This window comes from Zootoca vivipara, chromosome 1, assembly GCF_965207765.1.
Source record: "Zootoca vivipara chromosome 1, rZooViv2.hap1.1, whole genome shotgun sequence".
NCBI classification, from domain to species: Eukaryota; Metazoa; Chordata; class Lepidosauria; order Squamata; family Lacertidae; genus Zootoca; species Zootoca vivipara.
The window spans coordinates 112,822,189-112,841,402 of record NC_142582.1 but is presented as its reverse complement, the minus strand read 5'-3'; the positions used below and the strand labels follow the sequence as shown (position 1 = coordinate 112,841,402).

The 19,214-nt window shown below is 41.2% G+C and overlaps 2 protein-coding genes across 5 annotated transcripts in view; one reads left to right on the top strand and one right to left on the bottom strand.

Moving 5' to 3' along the window:
• Positions 1–267, bottom strand: part of DGLUCY (D-glutamate cyclase) — a 34,203-nt gene extending 33,936 nt beyond the window's left edge. Inside the window, exon 1 of one of the 4 annotated variants that reach the window (XM_035101913.3) lies at positions 105–267. Coding sequence is in view for 3 of the 4 variants with exons in the window: in XM_088672723.1 (XP_088528849.1) it covers positions 105–111 (7 nt within the window). In the remaining variant the exon portion in view is untranslated. The remainder of the gene's footprint in view (positions 1–104) is intronic. The other 3 variants (XM_088672723.1, XM_035101911.3, XM_088672726.1) reach the window with 3 other exon arrangements.
• Positions 268–465: 198 nt separating this feature from the next.
• Positions 466–19,214, top strand: part of RPS6KA5 (ribosomal protein S6 kinase A5) — a 32,482-nt gene continuing 13,733 nt past the window's right edge. The window contains exons 1-9 of the mRNA XM_035101905.3: positions 466–997; positions 7,315–7,386; positions 7,708–7,926; positions 10,179–10,294; positions 12,543–12,650; positions 13,348–13,431; positions 13,874–13,977; positions 15,392–15,542; positions 16,995–17,156. Coding sequence (XP_034957796.3) covers positions 922–997; positions 7,315–7,386; positions 7,708–7,926; positions 10,179–10,294; positions 12,543–12,650; positions 13,348–13,431; positions 13,874–13,977; positions 15,392–15,542; positions 16,995–17,156 — 1,092 coding nt within the window. The 5' untranslated portion in view covers positions 466–921. The remainder of the gene's footprint in view (positions 998–7,314; positions 7,387–7,707; positions 7,927–10,178; positions 10,295–12,542; positions 12,651–13,347; positions 13,432–13,873; positions 13,978–15,391; positions 15,543–16,994; positions 17,157–19,214) is intronic.

The window sequence follows — 19,214 nt, the reverse complement described above, 5'->3', positions numbered from 1 at the left end:
TTGCTCTTGCTGGAAGGCTAATAACGGCTGCAAGAAGGGAGGAAGCATTTCCGCGAGACCCTCCAAGCCCAGCTGGTGACAGCGCCGCCAAGGGGTCCACTCACCGGCCATTCTCCGTGTCTAGGCAACCAATCTAGCCTCTTCGAGACTCGGTTCGCTCGAGAGGCGGGAGCATAATATTTACTCGAAAGCGGGGAGGAGGTGAACCGGGAGGCGGAGAGCCGAGGTGGGGGGGAGGGAGGAGGAGCAGAATCCCCTGAGAGACAGGAAGCGGAGGGAGGGGGCAGTCAAGAGATCGAGAAATGGCGCGAGCGATTGGCCCAAGCGCTGAACCAATGGCGGGCCGTGGCTTTTTGGCGGAGGGAGGGTGGTAACATGCAACGGGCGCCGGCCAATCGCCGGCGCCGTGTGTAGCCTGGCGGGCCAATGGGCGTTCGGCTCGCCCCCCCACCTCCTTCCCCGATTGCTTCAGTGTGGCGGCGGTGGCGGGGAGGGGAGTCGATAGAATCTCATCGATAACTGAGCTCCTTCACCCTACCGCCCCTTCCCCCACCTCTTGGCGGTCTCTCTACTCCCCCCCCCCCGAGATAGGAATGGGGGTCGGTGGGTGAATGAGGAGCTCTGAAGCGTTTCCAAGGGCGCCGATGATTAAACGGGCACTTGTCAATGTAGGCGCCTCGTTTCGTTATTGTCTTCTAAAGCTCTCGTTGGTTGTTGTTTTCTTCCCCCCAGAACAACAACAACAACAGAAGCCCTGGGAACATGGGGCTCTTTCGCTGAGGGATAAAGTCTCCCTTTCGTCTTCGGGCGGCGCTGGCGCTGGCTGAGCCTCCTTGCCTCACCATCGGCACTCCGTGGGGTGGGGAACAGGCGTGGAGAGGGTGAAAAGTGGTTGTGGGGGGCGGAGGGGCCTCTGAGGAAATGGAAGGACCCTCCGGACGCTCCGCGGAAGAAGCGGACCCGTCTCTCTTCACCGTCAAACACGAGCTGAAGAACGGTGAGTAGTAGGTCTGGTGCGGGGCGGGGAAGAGGCGCTAAATGTGGGGCTGGGAAGAAAGGGAAGCGCGCGAAGATCCCCGTGAAACCCTGGGGGAGAGGGGTGGTTAGGGGGGTACCAAGGGAGTGTTTTCGCGTGCCAAATTGAGCTGCGCGTGAGGTGGTAAAGGGGGGGCAGCTTGTGGTGAGGGGGGGGAGAAACGGGGGAAGTGGGTCGCCGAGGCGTCTCGGGGCAGCTCTGGAGGAGGACGCTGTTCGATGGAGCTAGGGAAGGGGCGGCGACTAAGGCCCGCAGAAGAAGGGCTCGGGGGACAACCGGGGAGCGCGGGGAGAGGGCTTGGGGTGGGAGGTTGCGGGAAGAGGGACGGGGAGAAGGACTCGGTTGCAGCACCGGACGAGGGGGAAATGTTTGGCGGCGGGCGAGTGGCCGCCGCGGGAAGGCGGCGAGTTATGTCAGGAGAGGAGAGACCTGCCGAGACGGGTACTTTGGTGAACGGAGGTCTGGGAAAGATGCCTCTTCCTCACACATCGCCTGGCTGCGAATTTTAGCGGCGGTCTTCGTAGGAACTCACCCAGGGCATTTGCAGTCCCCCCCCCCCCTAGATTGCCCTGATTCTTCCGTTGCTCAAAAACGCTGCACTTTGTTGTTATGCACAGGCATTTCTGGTAAAGAAACCTCCTTGTTTCTCACACTCATTCCTCACTATGCATTAATATTGTTAAGATGGCAGTTGTTGCTGTTTTAAACCTAGGAGCCAACTTCTAGGGACAGAGGTCCCCTTCCCCCCCCCCAATAAAATAGTTGAGGGGCACAGACCCCTCCAAAGTTGATGAACATTTACATTCAAATTGTGTGTGTGTGTTGTGTCATGTGATCGGTTCTGCAGTGTGGGGGCTTACCTGCCCAATATTTTATTCAAGTTGGCACCCCTGGTTTTAAATAGATTTCTTGGTAATATAGGCCCTAAATGGTCTTGGTCCTGTACAGTGGAACCTCGGTTTATGAACACCTTGGTTTATGAATTTTCGGTTTACAAATCCCGCAGACCCATCTGGAACGGATTAATTCACATTCCATTACTTTCAATGGGAAAGTTCACTTCAGTTTATGAACGCTTCAGTTTATGAACAGACTTCCGGAACCAATTTCACCCATGCTACGGGTTAAGTACGCTTCAGGTTGAGTACTCCGCGGACCCGTTTAAGTACTCCGTGGACCATCTGGAACAGATTAATCCACTTTCCATTACTTTCAATGGGAAAGTTCGCTTCAGTTTATGAACGCTTCAGTTTATGAACAGACTTCCGGAACCAATTGTGCTCATAAACCGAGGTACCATTGTATACCTGAAGGAGCATCTCCACCCCCATTGTTTAGCCCGGACACAGAGATCCAGTGCTGAGGGCCTTCTGGTGGTTCCGTCATTGTGAGAAGTGACGGTACAGGGAACCAGACAGAGGGCCTTCTCGGTAGTGGCACCCGCCCTGTGGAATGCCCTCCCATCAGATGTCAAGGAAATTAAGCAGCTATCCTATTTTTAAAAGACATTTAAAGGCAGCCCTGTTTAGGGAAGTTTTTAATATTTAATGCTGTATTGTTTTTAACACTCAATTGGGAGCCGCCCAGAGTGGCTGGGGAAACTCAGCCAGATGAGCGGGATATAAATAATTATAATTATATTATGCAGGAGGGGGATATGTAGTCCTCTAGATGTTGTCCATTGAGCTTCTGTTATACTTGGTTGGTGTGAAATAGATCCCAACAACATTTCCAGGTCCACACATTCCCCATGCCTGCTGTGCATACAGTCATACCTCGGGTTGAGTACTTTCAATTTAAGTACTCTGCAGACCTGTCTGGAACGGATTAATCCAATTTCCATTACTTTCAATGGGAAAGTTCGCTTCAGGTTAAGTACGGACTTCCAGAACCAATTAAGTACTTAATTTGAAGCACCACTGTACTTACATAGAAGTAAGTCCCAGCGAACTTGTGCCATTAGTGGAGTAACTGCTGAACCTCACAGTACTGAATGGGTACCTCCATAGTTACTATGAATTGCACATATTATGGAAGATGAGACAGTTAATGCAATAAAACCATTAAAGCCCAATAAAGCCCCTGACATAGGTGACTTGATAGCTGAATACTACAAATTGTTCATGAACTTTCTAAAGAAGTCACTAGCAGATAAACTGCAAAAGATTGAGAAGATGTTGAGGGATGGGGAAACTCTGTCTCAAAACTGTAGTGTGGATTTTGCATCTTAATGTCCTATGTCATCTAAGCCTAATAAAATAAAAACTGACAAATCATCAGGTCCGGATGACATGCATCCAGGGCCGTCTTAAGCATATCTGGCACCCTGGCGCCGTGGTGTGAAGATCCCTCCAGCGCCCCCCTGCCCCGTTTCCCAGCGCGGCAGTCTGGTGGGTGCAGCAGCACGGCACCCCCCCTGGCGGCCCGGCGCTCTGACGCATTGCGCCACCCAGCCTTGCCCAGCCCTGCATGCATCTGAGAGTTATCAAAAATCAAATGTGAAATTGGGGATCTTCTGATAAAATAATGTAATGTGTCCCTCAGATCAGCCTCTGAACCTTTTGACTGGAAATTGTCACTGTGACACCAGTTTTTAAAAAGGGATCCAGGGATAGGGGTCCTGGAAATTACAAGCTTAATGTCTGTCAGAAAACTGGCTGCCCCTTTATGTTGGAGGCAGAGCAATTATGGATAAGATCAGGTTTATAGATAGATATTGAAGAGGTGATAGAGTGCAAGAATGCCATGTTTTTGAAATAGAAAGTCGTTAGAAAAATGGCAGGTTCTGTGATCAGAAATGGAAATGTGAAATGGAAATAAATATGGGGAAATACTTCTGTGTGGGAGAGGGGGGTGAAACAGAGGAAAACGAATGCTTGGTGAGAATTAACTGAAAAGGAAATGATTTAGGCATCGGTTTCAGATCTCATCTCTACTTTGTACTCATTTAACTTCCTTAGGCAAGTAACTTGTTTTTATCTAGATAATCTTGTTTCAGACAGTGATGAGCCAAATGTTCTGAGCAGCTCCCAAGCACAGCATCAGAAAACAGGGCTCTCCTGTTGTATATATCCAGTGGCTGGTAACTGAAATGAAATTGTTTCTGAATTTACAGCAGTGATGGGGAACTTATCTCCATGCATACCTCTGCAGGCCACATTTGACAGGTGGGCAAGACCATCCAGCTGTCAAATACCTGATGTCACAGTGAAGTCAGGGAACCTTTTCTGACCCCATCACCCTGCTGTTTGAAATGAAAACATAGGGGCAAAAAAATTGTGCAGCACTTCTCAGTCATCAACAAAAAGGTGTTTATGAGTGCTGAGGAAGCACTACGCACCACACTACCCAAATATTGACAATCAGTGGCTGGAGAAGCCTTGTCTGCAATTCTTCCCAAGTGCTCACAATTGATGGGAAGTACTACACAAGAGGTTTGCAGACCCTGCTGACCAGCTGAACAACTGTCGGCAAAGCCCATTTTGCCCAAGCCTGCCTTTGCTTGCCCCACACCTGAGTTCATATATGACACCAGGTGTCAAGCAGGTGAGCTTTGCTCAGCTGAAGCAGCCTTTTGGGCCACATTGGTTTCCCACTGCTGACTTAGAGTTTTCATTTAGTTATCACAGCTAATGAGGAGGGTTTCAAGGGTGGAGTAGGTAGAAACTGCTCTGGTTGACTAGAGCCAAAGGACGGTGTGATGGGAATGTGTGGAGGGAAAGTAAGTACGGTAGATGTTTCCTTACAAAACCCAACTTCCATGCCAATGGTTTTCTGTCACCATTTAATATTACTTATACCCATTACATCCTTAACTTACCAGTACAGTAACTGGTAGTTGAGGGATATAAGTGTGGTACAAAGTTAGTTGGATAGAGTTACTATATTTAACAAGTATACTAGTGTTTATTTATTAGGAGATTACACAGTGCACAAGCTTAATACAGTACTGTCTCTTTAAATGGGTATATGCTTTGTTAACTAGTTATTAGCACTTTAAATATCTACAGTAAAGGGTTTAGGGAGGTGGGAAATAAAGTGATCAGACAAGCAGTTCTTCCCAGTTTTGATCTTTTTCAGATAATTTTTTAATAATAGTTGGCTCAGTATTTCTATTACCCCTGTCCTCCTTTGTGTGTGTGAACACTAACAATATAGTATGAGACCTCCAATTTTAAAATAAGTGCCACCATCTTAAACAATGTTTACTTTTATTGTTGTATTCTGCTGTATGCTGCCACGGAGAACATAAAGTATCAAAATATACTGTCTACTTAAGATGAGCTGACACCTGCTTTTCATTTTTTAATTTCTACTTTATCTCCTTACTTTGTGACTGTTATTCATCCTGATGGATAAGCCAGCTGAATCAAGCAGAAATTGGGAGGAAACCATTGCAAAAACTCCCTGAATGTTTCTCTCTTTTTTGAAATGATTATTAATGCTTTCCTCAGTTAAACTGAAGTGTTAAAACGGCTGCTAGGGAGGGATTTGTTTATAGTGCTTCATTTTCTTTTTACTGCTTCTCCCTCCTTTATCCTGTGCTTGATTGCTGCCTAAAATCTTGCATAAAAGCACATTTTACAGTATGTCACTGATTACATTCTTGACTACATGGATTAGTCCCAGCAAGAGTGTAGGCATCTTGTGTAGCACTGTGGCACACCTTGAATTAAACATAGAATAAAGCCTTCTGGTTTTTCATAGATGCTGGGTTGCTGCTAATGGACATGATGTGCTTCTGTAGTGGCATACAGATAATACTCATTACTTTAAGTTTATTCATGCAAATGAATAAAATGGATATGTTTAGCAAGTATGTTTAACAATGCTTTCATATTCATCCCAGCTACTTCAGGTATTGCCTCAAAATCACAATTTCTTATTCAAATAATTCTTTATATTTTATTTTACATATATGAATATATGTAGATATTGCAGGAAAGAATCACATCTAAGAAAAACCTATCTTTTTCAATTCAGCATTGGCATCCAGTTGTTACATTGGTTTGAAAAACATTGAAGTTTGAAAAACATTTGAAAGGCAAATAAATTTCACAGTCTTTCTTTTGTAGTGTTTCCTCAGATGTGGTAACTCTTCAGTTTTTCATGTGGTAACTGTTTCACACCAACCATTTCCTATGTAAAAATGTGACAAAACCACAGCGTTAGAACCTGACCACTTCAGAAATAAATGTGAATTAGCTCTGTTATGATCTGTAATAAAGAAGCCCTGAAATCATGTCGGTTTTTTTCTCTCTGGACCTAGTTAGTTGCACATAGTTCCCATTTAAATCTCACTGATTTAAACTGAAATTAAATATAACCAAATAGGTCTGGATGCAACCCATTATTTCTACAATATGTTAAAATGACCCATGTTTCATTTCCTCCATAAATAAAGACATTCCCTCAAATAGCAAACTTGGATAGTGAGTGCCTGTTAGTTTAGTAGTGACATATGGCCACCCAAAAACTTGTATTCTTGGGAACTTCCCAGTAGTGTGGGTGGTGCATTAACTTGTAAATTATGATAACAGTGTTAAAAGAACAAAAAGGGTTGTGAGCTTCCAGGGTCTATGGTATGTTAGGGGGTTTCACTTGAGTGTTGCAGGGAATGGCTTGCTCAACCCTGAAGTTGATTAGAATTTATAGGATGCATTTCACAGCCAATATCCAGCTGCTAGTGCTGCTTCACCAAGTTGGCATGCCCTTGAAAAAAAGGGGGGAGGTGGACAGGAGGGACTAAGTTTATTTCACAGGCAAATTTCAATGCCTCTGAACTTGACCCTTGTCTCTCGAGGAAAGGAGATAAAAGATGGGATGCAGAATGTGTGTCTAGGATTTGAGAATGTCAGGAAGCAGTGGTTTTCTCCCCTCCTTTTTTGGGTGGGGCGGGGTGGTGTCAAAAGTTCAGGTAATGTTCCATTATTAGTTCTGCATCTATAAAAGAGTTGGGAGGAGAGGCAGCAAACAAGAAGGGCTAGGAACTTTTGTTTCCCTACCTCAGTCTATATCAGCAGCTGTTGCCAGCAGCAGAACTTGTGAATGTTGTGATGTCTCAACATAAGCTAAGTTCTAATATTATTTATTCATTTATATTACAAAATGGCCTCTAAACAGTTTTAATACAATGTGGTTTGGGGTCTAGACATCTAGTAGCTGTTGTTGATAGCAGCTGACAGCAGCCTTGACCTGTTTGTTCCTTGTTTTGTGCGTTTGTGTGTGTATTAGACAAAGCTAGTAATTTTACACTGAAATGTTTTTTGTTTTCTTAGCAAACTTGACTGGTCATGTAGAGAAGGTGGGCATTGAGAACTTTGAACTGCTGAAAGTTCTTGGGACAGGAGGTAAGAATAGGTTCTCTTTGCTAATTAAATCTGAAAGTATTAAAACAATTGTTAAGTAGCTCTTTTTAAATTAAAAAGATCTTAAGTTTAATGACTGCATACACAATATGTTAAATGTAAAGTGCTCTTGTTAGGGTTCCTGCCAGGGACCATTATCCTTTTCAGGATATCCTAGTCTATTCACTTCCCCAGACCCTGTGAGTACTTTGCTCAGTTGTGAAGATGGGAATGTGATAGGAATTGAATACTATGGTATCCAGTTACTTGCACAAATATCTGTTTCTTTGAGTATTTTATACTGTGCTATATGTTTGTTTTTAGCTTATGGGAAGGTGTTTCTAGTCAGGAAAATAAGTGGTCATGATGCTGGCAAGTTATATGCCATGAAGGTTTTGAAAAAAGCAACAATAATTCAAAAAGCCAAAACAACTGAACATACGAAGACTGAACGGCAAGTACTAGAACACATACGACAGTCTCCATTTTTGGTGACTTTGCATTATGCGTTTCAGACAGATGCAAAGCTTCATCTCATTTTGGGTAAGTTTTTATATAAGAAAGAAATATTTTCACTGAAACCAAAAAAAATAACATTAAAGTTCAGTGACTCCATTTTAAGAGGGCCAGGCCAGTCAATGGTAGAATATAATAAATATCCAAAGAGTTTACAAACTGAAGAATATGCTTTTAAAATTATTTGACCTTATCATGGATCTATAAGGTTATATTCAACATGCTCAAAGCAGACCAACTGAAATCAATAAACAACTTTTTCAGTGATCTGAAAGCAAGTCACATTAGAAAATACAGACATTCATGTGTTACGTGTGCTAGTTGTCCTGATAATGTTACAGAGGAAGCAACCGGGGTGTACTGAGAAGAAGACAGAGGGTGGAAAGGTAAGGGGTTGGCTTCTGGTTCTATGTTGGACTGGAGCACAGTTATACTGGAGCGCCTGAGATAAACCAACAAGCTGCTGGTTGTTAGCTTTATGCCATTTATAAGTACCTTCTGACAAATCAGGAGGAGATGTGTGTTGAAATTGTATTTATGCAGGATACCAACTGCGTGGCAGCTTAGATAAGTTTTCTCCCTTCAGTGCTGACATGCACCACTTCATGTTCATGAATGTTAACACATCTAGACAAGACTATAATCCTGCTCCCCACCCCCACCCTGCTTTTGAATATTTTCCTTTAATAACACAGCTTGTCAGTTTTGGTTTCCAGTTCACGGCTACAGATAGTTCAGTTGCATAACCCTTGTGCAAGCTTCTGTTATGCCTCTGAGAGATTTTGGGCTTGTCAGAGGCAAAGAGGGATCTCTACAAGGTGGTTTTAATCAAAATGGGTACCCCTGAAGCGCTTCATGGCACCTTGGTGGTCTAGACATTTTTTAAAAATGCTGCAGACAAGTGGCTATTTTCACTTTCAGCAGTTGGGATCCAGGGAGAAGAGAGAGCAAATGCCAGAGTAAGGAGACTATGTAGAAGGAGAGTTCCATTGTGATTGACTGGTCTAGCTTGTAATTAGAGAGAATGAGTTTACCAGTGCTCTCAAACTCTAGTGTTTTGAGTTACAGGTAGGTGTTTTGAGGGAGAGAACTTTGCAAAAGTGAAATTTATGTATCTAAAGAAGATGTCAAGATGAGAAGTCTGTTGTGACTGACAGGCCAAGTATATAATCCAGGGATTGGGCAACCAGCAGCCCATGGGTCAGTCTTGGTCCATCAGGAGGTCAAATTTGGCCCATGAGGCTTGGACCCCTGTGTCAAATTGGGCAGCCTCTGAATTGGTCCAAGCTGAATCAAGCTATTTTACAATCTTGTGGTTGGTGCTCAGCCCTACTCTAAATAAACCTGTAGTTGATACTCAGTGGGCCAATTCAATTTTGGGTGCTTCCAAAAGGAGAGGGCCCTTCAAATTCTCTTTTCCGTTTTATGTTGCATCCAGAATTGCAACAGAGCATCTACATTAGTGGGATTTTGCTGCACATTCTGCTGAGCCTCTTCTCTTCTCACCCAACTACTCATGGTTTACTGTATTCATTTCTAGAAGTTCTTACCTCCTCCCAGCAATGAGATAGAACTTAATGCAGAGGCTTTCACACTGGTTGTGTATTCTCTGTTCTAAGGAAAAGAGAGGTTTAATTCTAAAACTTCAGTTCCTTCTTTCTTTGCATCAAGGGTAATTAACACACACACACACACACACACACACACACACACACACACACACACTCTGGAGGACAGAAGCTAATTAGAGGACCATTTAGATTAGCACTGGTGGAAAGAGGAAGTGATTAATGGCACAAGCCAGCAGGAGGAGCTTTTAAAAAGAAGGGGAAAAAACAGTGATAAGGAACTGCTACTGTGTTTCTTTTTGGTCTGATCTGTGGTAGGGAAAAACTTTATATGGTTGCTGAGAAAACAGACTGATTATGCAAGGATGGCATAATCCTCACCCCTCTAAAATGTGAGTGGGTGAGACATTGTCAACCCATGAAATGCCTGGAAGAACCCTTTGAGGAGAGAAATGGAACTCTGGGAAAGGGTTAAGCACCCTCGTGGATTCATTGCTTTTCTATTACAAATGGTTGTCTCCTCAGAGCAGCTTTACCTTTCGGTTTGTCAGAGTTTTCATGTAATGTGTAGTTGGGTTCTTAAAGGTCTGTTATTTTTACTGAGAAAAATTGAGCAATTTAGTATAGATGATACTGCTTTCTGTTGTGGTTTTAAAAAAACAACCCAAAAAACCCAAAGCTACACTAAATAATCAACTTCCTGTATCTTAGATTACATAAATGGAGGAGAACTTTTTACCCATCTTTCACAAAGAGAGAGATTTACTGAAGATGAGGTACGAATATACATTGGAGAGATTGTATTAGCACTTGAACACCTGCACAAGGTAAAACTATGTTTTGAACTTTCCTGAGAAATTCCATGTGTTTTTTGAAGTGTGAAACGGGGGGAAAGAAGACTTTGCACTTTAAACTGTATAAACATTAGACATGACAAAATTTAACATTCTGTTTGCAACAGCATCGGTGAAGTAGGCCTATTATAAACATGCCTATGGCCAGTTGTCTGTCTTTTTTTGTTAATAGAATTTATACATTGCTTGGTTATTTAAAAAAAACACCTCAAAGTGATTTACAAAAAGATAACATTTAGTTTCCTCTAAGATGGGTTGCTGTGCCATGCACACCAGAGATTGGGTTAAAACAAACTGGTCCGTTTCAAAACAAGCCAACAGTACCACAAGGCAGGATCAGGGGAAACCGCAATTAAATGCTAGTGAAATCCTTCTGGATGCACAGGAGAAGGAGGCATGAAAGAGTTTCTCTCCAGCTTGCTCCAGGTTGTGCAAGTAGTTATGGATTATTCTTAAATGTGAACCAACATCAAGGTTCTTCCTATGTACAAAATACCCCATTCACCTCCCACCACACTGCAAGTAGTGTGTTAAATGCAGTAGCTAAATTACATGAAAATGGGCCAGTGGTAAATGCTATTTGTCTGTGGTTAATTATTGTTAACTTCAAACAAGCCATCTTAAGGTTCTTAGACTGGCAGATTGAAACTAGCCATAAGTTTGAGATCAGGATGACATGGCCAGCTATGATTGATTAAAAGTTGAACCCAGATTCCTCCTCTTTGACCATGCAGGAAGAGGAAAGGGTTGGGAGAAGTATACAAGCCTGAGGCTCACTGCAGTTTGTGCATATTTCACGAAACCATGTTTTATTGTTGAAGCATGAACCCAGGCAGTGTGAGCATGAAACGAGGCTCACAGTATTTCCCCATAACCATATTTTGGAATGCGTCATAATTCTGTTATGTCAGTCATTGATCTTGATAATCAAGATTTGAGTCGATAACGTAAGAAGAGACCAATGGTCCATCAATTCTAGCATCCTGTTCTTACAGTGGCCAACCAGATGTCTTTGGTAAGCAGGACCTGAGCATCCAATGGTTTAGAGATAAATGCATAAGCCTCAGGTTTGTGCACCCCACCACTGGCATGTCAGAGGATGTCAGAAGCATCTGCTTCCATTTTTCAACTATTTGTATTTTCTGTCGTTGTGTATAATCCGGAAGAAATTGTGATTAGTTTTAACTATAGATCAGGGGTCAGCAAACTTTTTCGGCAGGGGGCCAGTCTACTGTCCCTCAGACCTTGTGGTGGGACAGACTTTTTTGGGGGGGGGGGAGAACGAATTCCTATGCCTCACAAATAACCCAGAGATGCATTGTAAATAAAAGGACACATTCTACTCATGTAAAAACACGCTGATTCCCGGACTGTCCGCGGGGCGGATTTAGAAGGTGATTGTGCCGGATCCGTCCCCCGGGCCTTATTGCCAACCCATGCTATAGATTATCAGAAGAAGCCAACTTCAGACTGGTTAATGATCTTGCTTTGTAACTGCAGTTCTAGATTCAGACATAGCAACAAACAGTGGTTAATTGAAAAAGTTTTTCTTTCTAAATGAAGAAATGTGATCATTTCTCAAAGATTTACGCTATGCTTACTACACATAGTCATTTCAGGCTCATATAATGAAAAAAGTCTTCTCTAGTCTGCCCAGAAACTTCAGTTCCTGTTTTGATTTACCAATCATGCACATTTAATTTAGTTTGCTACTTTGATTTAATGTGAGTGTTGCTGGGCCAAAGCAGAGTGAATATAAAATGACCAGCACTACAAAGAAGACAATATCGTCCAGTGTGTCATTTCCTTTATTCAATAAACTGTCACGCCTGCTAGTTGTAATAGGAGTATTTAAAATATTTGATTTATTATTTAATATTAAAAATTGTTTCTAGAGGTCAGCAGCATAATATTGCTCTAAAATTAATAAAAACAGGTTATCTTACAAGTATACAAAATACATTTCTCCATTTGGTGTTCTGTTTATATGTTAATAATTTAGTTGTAAATTAATGTCAGATTTGCACCATTTGAAAATATACATATATGAAGATGTATTCATAGGAAACTTGATTTAAATCAGGCCACCCTGTGTAAATATAGAGCATGGATGGTTTTTTTAATGCTATTAACAACACATCAGTGTATTTAGAATTCTAATAATTATGAGCATGTTTTAATATGCTTACTAGTATATAATGAATTTAATTTCTTTTTTCAGTTGGGAATTATATATCGTGATATAAAACTTGAGAATATTCTACTTGATTCTAATGGCCATGTGGTACTGACTGACTTTGGCTTGAGTAAGGAGTTTGTTAGTGATGAAGTGAGTATCTGCATATGAAGTGTTTGAACAAGTGAATGTATAAATGAAGGCAGAACATAAATAAGTTGAAATATTAGCTCTCATTGAAATCATCACATATGCATTTGAGCACAGAATTTGCTTCATAAGATTGTTCTCCAATGGATCATATGTCTACAACATAGTAAGCCTGCAACAAACCATGGTTTCACATTTGTTTCTGGAAGACAAACCAAGATTGGTCTGCTGGGTTCAAACACTTAGACAAGCTACACTTTGGCTAAATCATGGCTTGTGTTATGTGCGAACCAGGCATTGTCATTTTACTAGTAAATACCTTCTTTATCATTATCATTTTTAAAAACAGAGTAATTGTTAATGGTTTTGCTCCATTTAGGCACCTGGTGTTATCTTTTTGTGATGATAAAAGGCACTACTTTTGTAGATCAGAGAATGTAGGTTTATAAAAATAAAATCTTGATTCTTATATGAAAACTTGTGGCCTTCCAGATGTTATTGGTCTTAATCTCTCATCAGCCTCAGCAGGTGTGATCAACTTACTTTATGTTTATAATATATGAAGTCGCATCTATTCTCAGAGTTGTCAGTTGTCAGGACCAATAATAAAGGTGCTAGGAGCTGTTAGTATTTTCTCTTACTCTCATTTTGTCTTGTGATTCTGATATCAGTTAGTGTGTTGTGTGCCTTCTTTTTTCAGAATGAAAGAGCATATTCCTTCTGTGGAACTATAGAATATATGGCTCCTGATATTGTTAAAGGAGGGGAGACAGGTCATGATAAGGTATGCTTTTACTTAATAAAGCATCCGGTGGAGTTTGTGGGCACTCTTCCCTACTTATGAACTCACTGCCACCAGATAAAGGGGGAAATTATTTCTATAAGACTGCCCCAGGATGAATCAAGTTTCACAAGTTAACCCTATAATCCACAAATGAACAGCCAAGAACGATGGGCGATAGACAAAAAGATGTCTCATATAATATGCAACAATCCATAAAACAAGGTGCATCCAGTCAGTCCAGGACAGTAAAGCCCAGATCCTTCACACGAGTTATAATAATTTTACATTCACTTATAATTCATTTCTATTTTATAAATTCATCTATCATGACTTACCTCTCGCTGGGAAGATAGCTGTCTGGATAATTGTTACAGTATTTCTTAGAATAATTGTATTGGCTTAGTGTATTTTTCTGGTTTTTTAACATATGATTATTTTATAGGCTGTTGATTGGTGGAGTCTAGGTGTTCTTATGTATGAATTATTAACAGGAGCATCACCTTTTACTGTTGATGGGGAAAGAAACTCACAAACTGAGATATCTAGGTAAGTTCTTAAATTGGCTGCAAATTGTTAGATTTTTTAACTCCACTTTTAAAGAAAATATTATTTTATATAGTCTACATTTGTTTAACAATTTGTGGAAACCAGAGTACAATAAAAGATGTAGTGTACAAATACTACAGAGCTTGACTGGATGTTGTCAGAGTACTTTATGTTGAGCTTTAGACTTGTAGCAGCTGCTCCATTTCACAGGTATAATATGCTTATTAAGATGGTCCACCTACAAATTCATATGTCACTGATGGATTCCTGAATGCCCGTAGGAGCTTCTGTATTATATTGCTGATGATCCTGTGAATGTTCTAATTGATAATCCCCTTCTTGGTTGCGGGATAAAATATAATCCATTCAATAAGCACTGGGTAGATATATCCTTGCTACTTATCCAGAAATTATTTTTTAAAATCATATTTATAAATTTTCTGAAAGGTAGTAAAAAGTTGAATACTTATTTTGATTTAGGCATAAATTCAAAGAGAAGCACAGTCTGCCAATGTTGTTTGAAGTTAATAAATGCAATTGGAAAAAGCAACTGCATCTTAGAAACCTTCCTGTATAAGCAGCTATGATATATCAATTAATGCAGGAGTTTTCAAACTTTCTACTCTTAGAGCCCATTTGAGACTGCTGAAAATTACAGAGGCCATCAGTCACAGGAATTATTGCTGATTTTGATAATACACCTTTGGAAATGGTTAAATTCTTTGCCACATTGTTTTCCTTCTGGCAAAGAATCCTGTAGCTCAGCTTTCTGCAAGCAAAGTACAGACATTTGCTCTGGAGGTATTATTACTCAGCCGTTCTGTTTTGGAAAGAATTTCCTGATCCAAATGCTGTAAGTGGAGATGGATTTCTCTAATTATTCCTACTCATTTCCCCTCCTATTCTCCTTTGGTACTCAACTTGTTCCTAATTCCTCACCCTTCCAACTGCCAATTTCTTTTATCCCTCCTCTCTGGAACACCAGCATGCAGTGAGTTGCTAGTGCTGGTATTGATCCAAGCAGTGGGCTATGGCACAGATAGAGGCCAGGGCAAGCAAATATAAAGACACTGAGCAGACTGTGACACTGAGGCCCAATGAAAGTGGCCCCAGGTCCAATTCTTGAGAACACTGCATTGATGGGTCCTATTGACGCTTCCCAGATAAGGTTTATTGGCACCACCATTTCAAAGGGTCTTAAGTAGCAGGACTGGTACTGAAATCTGGGTAGCAAGAGTCTTTACTCTGGCTGCTAGTGGCTCTCCATAAAGTTTTGGACTAGTCACTAGGTGGACCCAGCTGTCTTGACAAGCATATGACAGTTTGTACCACTTTATGACCACAATTCTACATACACTATCACCATGTGGTGAACATTTCACTACCTTGTTGTGATTTTCTCCCTGTTCTTCAGGAGAATATTGAAAAGTGAACCTCCTTATCCCCAAGAAATGACTGCTCTAGCCAAAGATATAATTCAAGGTCTTCTGATGAAAGATCCCAAGAAAAGACTGGGCTGTGGTTCAAATGGTGCTGATGAAATAAAACAGCATCCCTTCTTCCAGGTGAAACAAAACTAAATTTTGTCTATTTTTCATTTTTGCTTTGGAAACGTGACTTTTTGTTTAGAAATATGTCTGGCATATGAGCGCCCGCCGATCTTCGGCTCTGTCCCCCGATGCGCGACGGCTCGGGGAAGCAGGCAGGGAGCTCCTGCTGGGTCCCTCGCCTTCGCCTCTCGCTCGGTCGGGGCTACACGACATGGCTTATTTTCGGGGTATGTCTTATTTTTCACCAACCCTTAGAAATCCTGTCATGGCTTATTTTTTGGGGATGCCTTAAAATATGAGAAACACGGTAATAAAAAGGTTTACAATTATTCATTGCACAGAAGCATATGGTTTCAATTATGTGCATTCGTACATGCTATTTGGGTCCATACAAACACTCCAACCCGATCTACCCTCCTAAATAGGCCTAAGGTAAATCCCCAAACAATGATCAACAGCAATGTTGATCCTACTGTATCTTACTAAGCTTGCCGCAACCTTCCAAACACTCTCCCAAGACAACTGCAGCTGTCTCCCACCGGTATTCAAATGCCCCTTCAAAACTCATATCCAACCATTACTCATTCTGAGCACACAAAGCCCTGACCTTATTTTTACTGTAGTTCACTTAATGACTTACCTACACAATTTAACACAATACATAGTGTTACATATTAATTTCCCATAATTACTCTATTAGTTATACAATATTATTTACATATAAGGTTTTGGGTTTTTTTGCGGTGGTATGAAATGATGGAATGTGATCTCCAGGGAAAGCCATGAAACTCCTCTTCCTGTGTTTTTTGAAAAATAATCCCTGACCACTGGTCCTCTTAGCTAGGGATCATGGGAGTTGTAGGCCAAAACATCTGGAGGGCCGCAGTTTGAGAATGCCTGCTAAAAGGAGTGAGGTGGGGACAGAATGGGGTGTTTCAAATACACACAATTTCACTTAAATGTGTGGTGCCTTGTAACGTAACCCCCCACGTAAATTGGCAGTTACCTGTAAAAGATAATTAAAAATTTCACTCCTATACACACCTAGCTGGGAGTAAGTCCTATTAAAAAGAGCAGGCCTTACTTGGGAATAGACATTAATAGGATTGCAGTGTAAGTCATAGTTAAGAAGGCTGAAGTAAAATAAGCAAAGATTGCAAGCACAATATGTTATTTCTGAGGTTTTTGAACGAAGTGGAGAGCAAAGCCTTGGTTGCATCTTCTGTATTTATGCTCAACCACATTTCTAAAGAACATATCTGAAGTCTTAGGCTGCAGTCCTATACACATTTACCTGGGAGTAAGTCTCATTGAATGTAATGAGACTTAATTCCTGGGTGGATGTACATCGGATTGCACTGTAAGTCATTATTAAACTCCCCTGAGCAATTTTCATTGTCAGTTGAAATGTTCATCTTTTACTGCTCTTTCATTACCTTCTAAAATTACTTTAATGTTTCTGTTTAGAAATTGAGTTGGAATGACTTGGCTGCCAAAATAGTGCCAGCTCCATTTAAACCAGTAATTCGTGATGAATTGGATGTTAGTAACTTTGCAGAGGAGTTTACAGAAATGGACCCAACATATTCTCCAGCAAGCACACCACAAGCTGCAGATAAGCTTTTCCAGGTAATAATATTATTATTATTAGGAACTTGTGCAGAGATAATTTCAGAATTAAATAAAATGTAGTGATGTTTCTGAAGGTGATTAAAGTGAATGAAGTTTGCTAGAGATTTTTTGATACTAACGTAAACAAATGGACTGAAGTCTCATTATGGCCTTCACTAGTATGGATGGGAAGGAATAGTTATGCTTTTGAGATGTTTTACATGACTATGTAACCCATCCTAAGATCATTAGAAAAAGTGCAGACTTAGTTGACAAGTAAAATTATAAAATAAAAAGTACTAGCCATCAGTTATATATCCCGCACAGAAAGATATGGCTGTGTAGCACTATTTGAGATGCATTGAGTTCAGTTGGTGACTGACAGTATGCAAAGAAATGTAAAAATGGCAAGTAATGGTGTAGGTTGGCTGTAAAGCATCATTTATAAATCTGAGAGTCATCAGATCAAAATCATTATTGATTTTGAAGGCAAAGGAGAAAGTATTATATCTTGATTAGATAGTCAAAGATGATGATTAAGACTAATTTTGATTCCTTCATGCCAACCCCATGAGACACAGTGAGGAATTTGACATTGCTCTCTTATAGTTTTGTCAGTGTAAGCATTTCTGCTTGCTAGATGGAAAGATTCCCCCCTCCCCCGTGAACCATTCTGGGGGTTCTCCCAACTCTCCAGAGTGGATTTGGGAGAGGAGTCGAGGGCATGTGGGGGAGGAGGGAAGGGAAAACTGTTGCACAAGTGGGAGCCCTTGCACTGGCTTTCACTAGCATGCCTGGTTAGTTGAATCTGGGCCATGTTGCATAACTCTACTAGTGTACAAGGGCTAAGAGGTCTATGAACTTCAAAATGGGCAAAAAAAAAGAAATGTAAGCAGTATATGTGCGTCCATTCTTCTACTTCTATAGTTGACAATAATAGAAGAGAGCAAGGAAACATATTTGTTAGTCTTGCCCACTATACAGTCAGAGCCTTTCAGGAAAGAGAAGGTTTCTGTCTGTTTCTTCAGGATCAGACCTTTTTAAATGAGTTGGATGGACTCTGGCATCTAAGTGAGAGGTACAGGAAAGTAAGAGAAGTAGGATGAGATAGGTATCACAGAAAGCAATTTCAGCTGGTGTGGAAAGCAGAGCAGGCAACAGACTGGGGAGGCTGGGGAACCTCAGAAAAGCTTTCAGGATAAGAACGTGATAAAGGAACAGCCTTGAGACTGTTGTCTGGGGGCTGTGCATGCAGCAGACTTTGGTACACATACAAAATCTGGGGAAGGTAGCAGAATTTAATTGTGACTGAAGTTTTAGAGGAGAAGGTAGCAGAAGAGAAGAGAGGCAAAACAAACTTACCATTAAAACCTGATCTCAAACTCCCAGTGTGGTGGGAGGTGAATGAGGTATTTTGTACATAGGAAGAACCTTGATGTTGGTTCACATTTAAGAATAATCCATAACTACATGCACAACCTGGAGCAAGCTGGAGAGAAACTCTTTCATGCCGCCTCCTCCTGTGCATCCAGAAGGATTTCACTAGCATTTAATTGCAGTTTCCCCTGATCCTGCCTTGTGGTACTGTTGGCTTGTTTTGAAACGGACCAGTTTATTTTAACCCACAATCTCTGGTGTGCATGGCACAGCAAGTCTGTCTGTGATTGATAATCCTTTGCCCTGGTTTGTGTGTTTAAATTTAAAAATCCTTTGTGCAAAGTGTCCTCATCACCTTATCTACATTGGGGAAGTTACATATTGGCCAGGATTTCCATTCTCATTAATTTGAATGAAACCCAAGCATTGTCACAAACTCTCCCTATACTGGAGGAAAAGAGCTTCAGTTTGTTCCCTGTCAGATGTCCATGTAGATGTTCTGGCTCATATTTTATCTCCCTTAAATAAGTCTGGCAGTGGGACTCCTTATGTTGGACATTTTCAAATGTATGAAATGAGTCTAAATGTAAACTGTAATGGAAAATAATAAAAATATAAAGAAAGGAGCAGATACTTATTTTAAAATTGGAAGATTTGTATGCTACTTGCTCTTCTGATGAAGAAAAAAAGAGGTGTTGC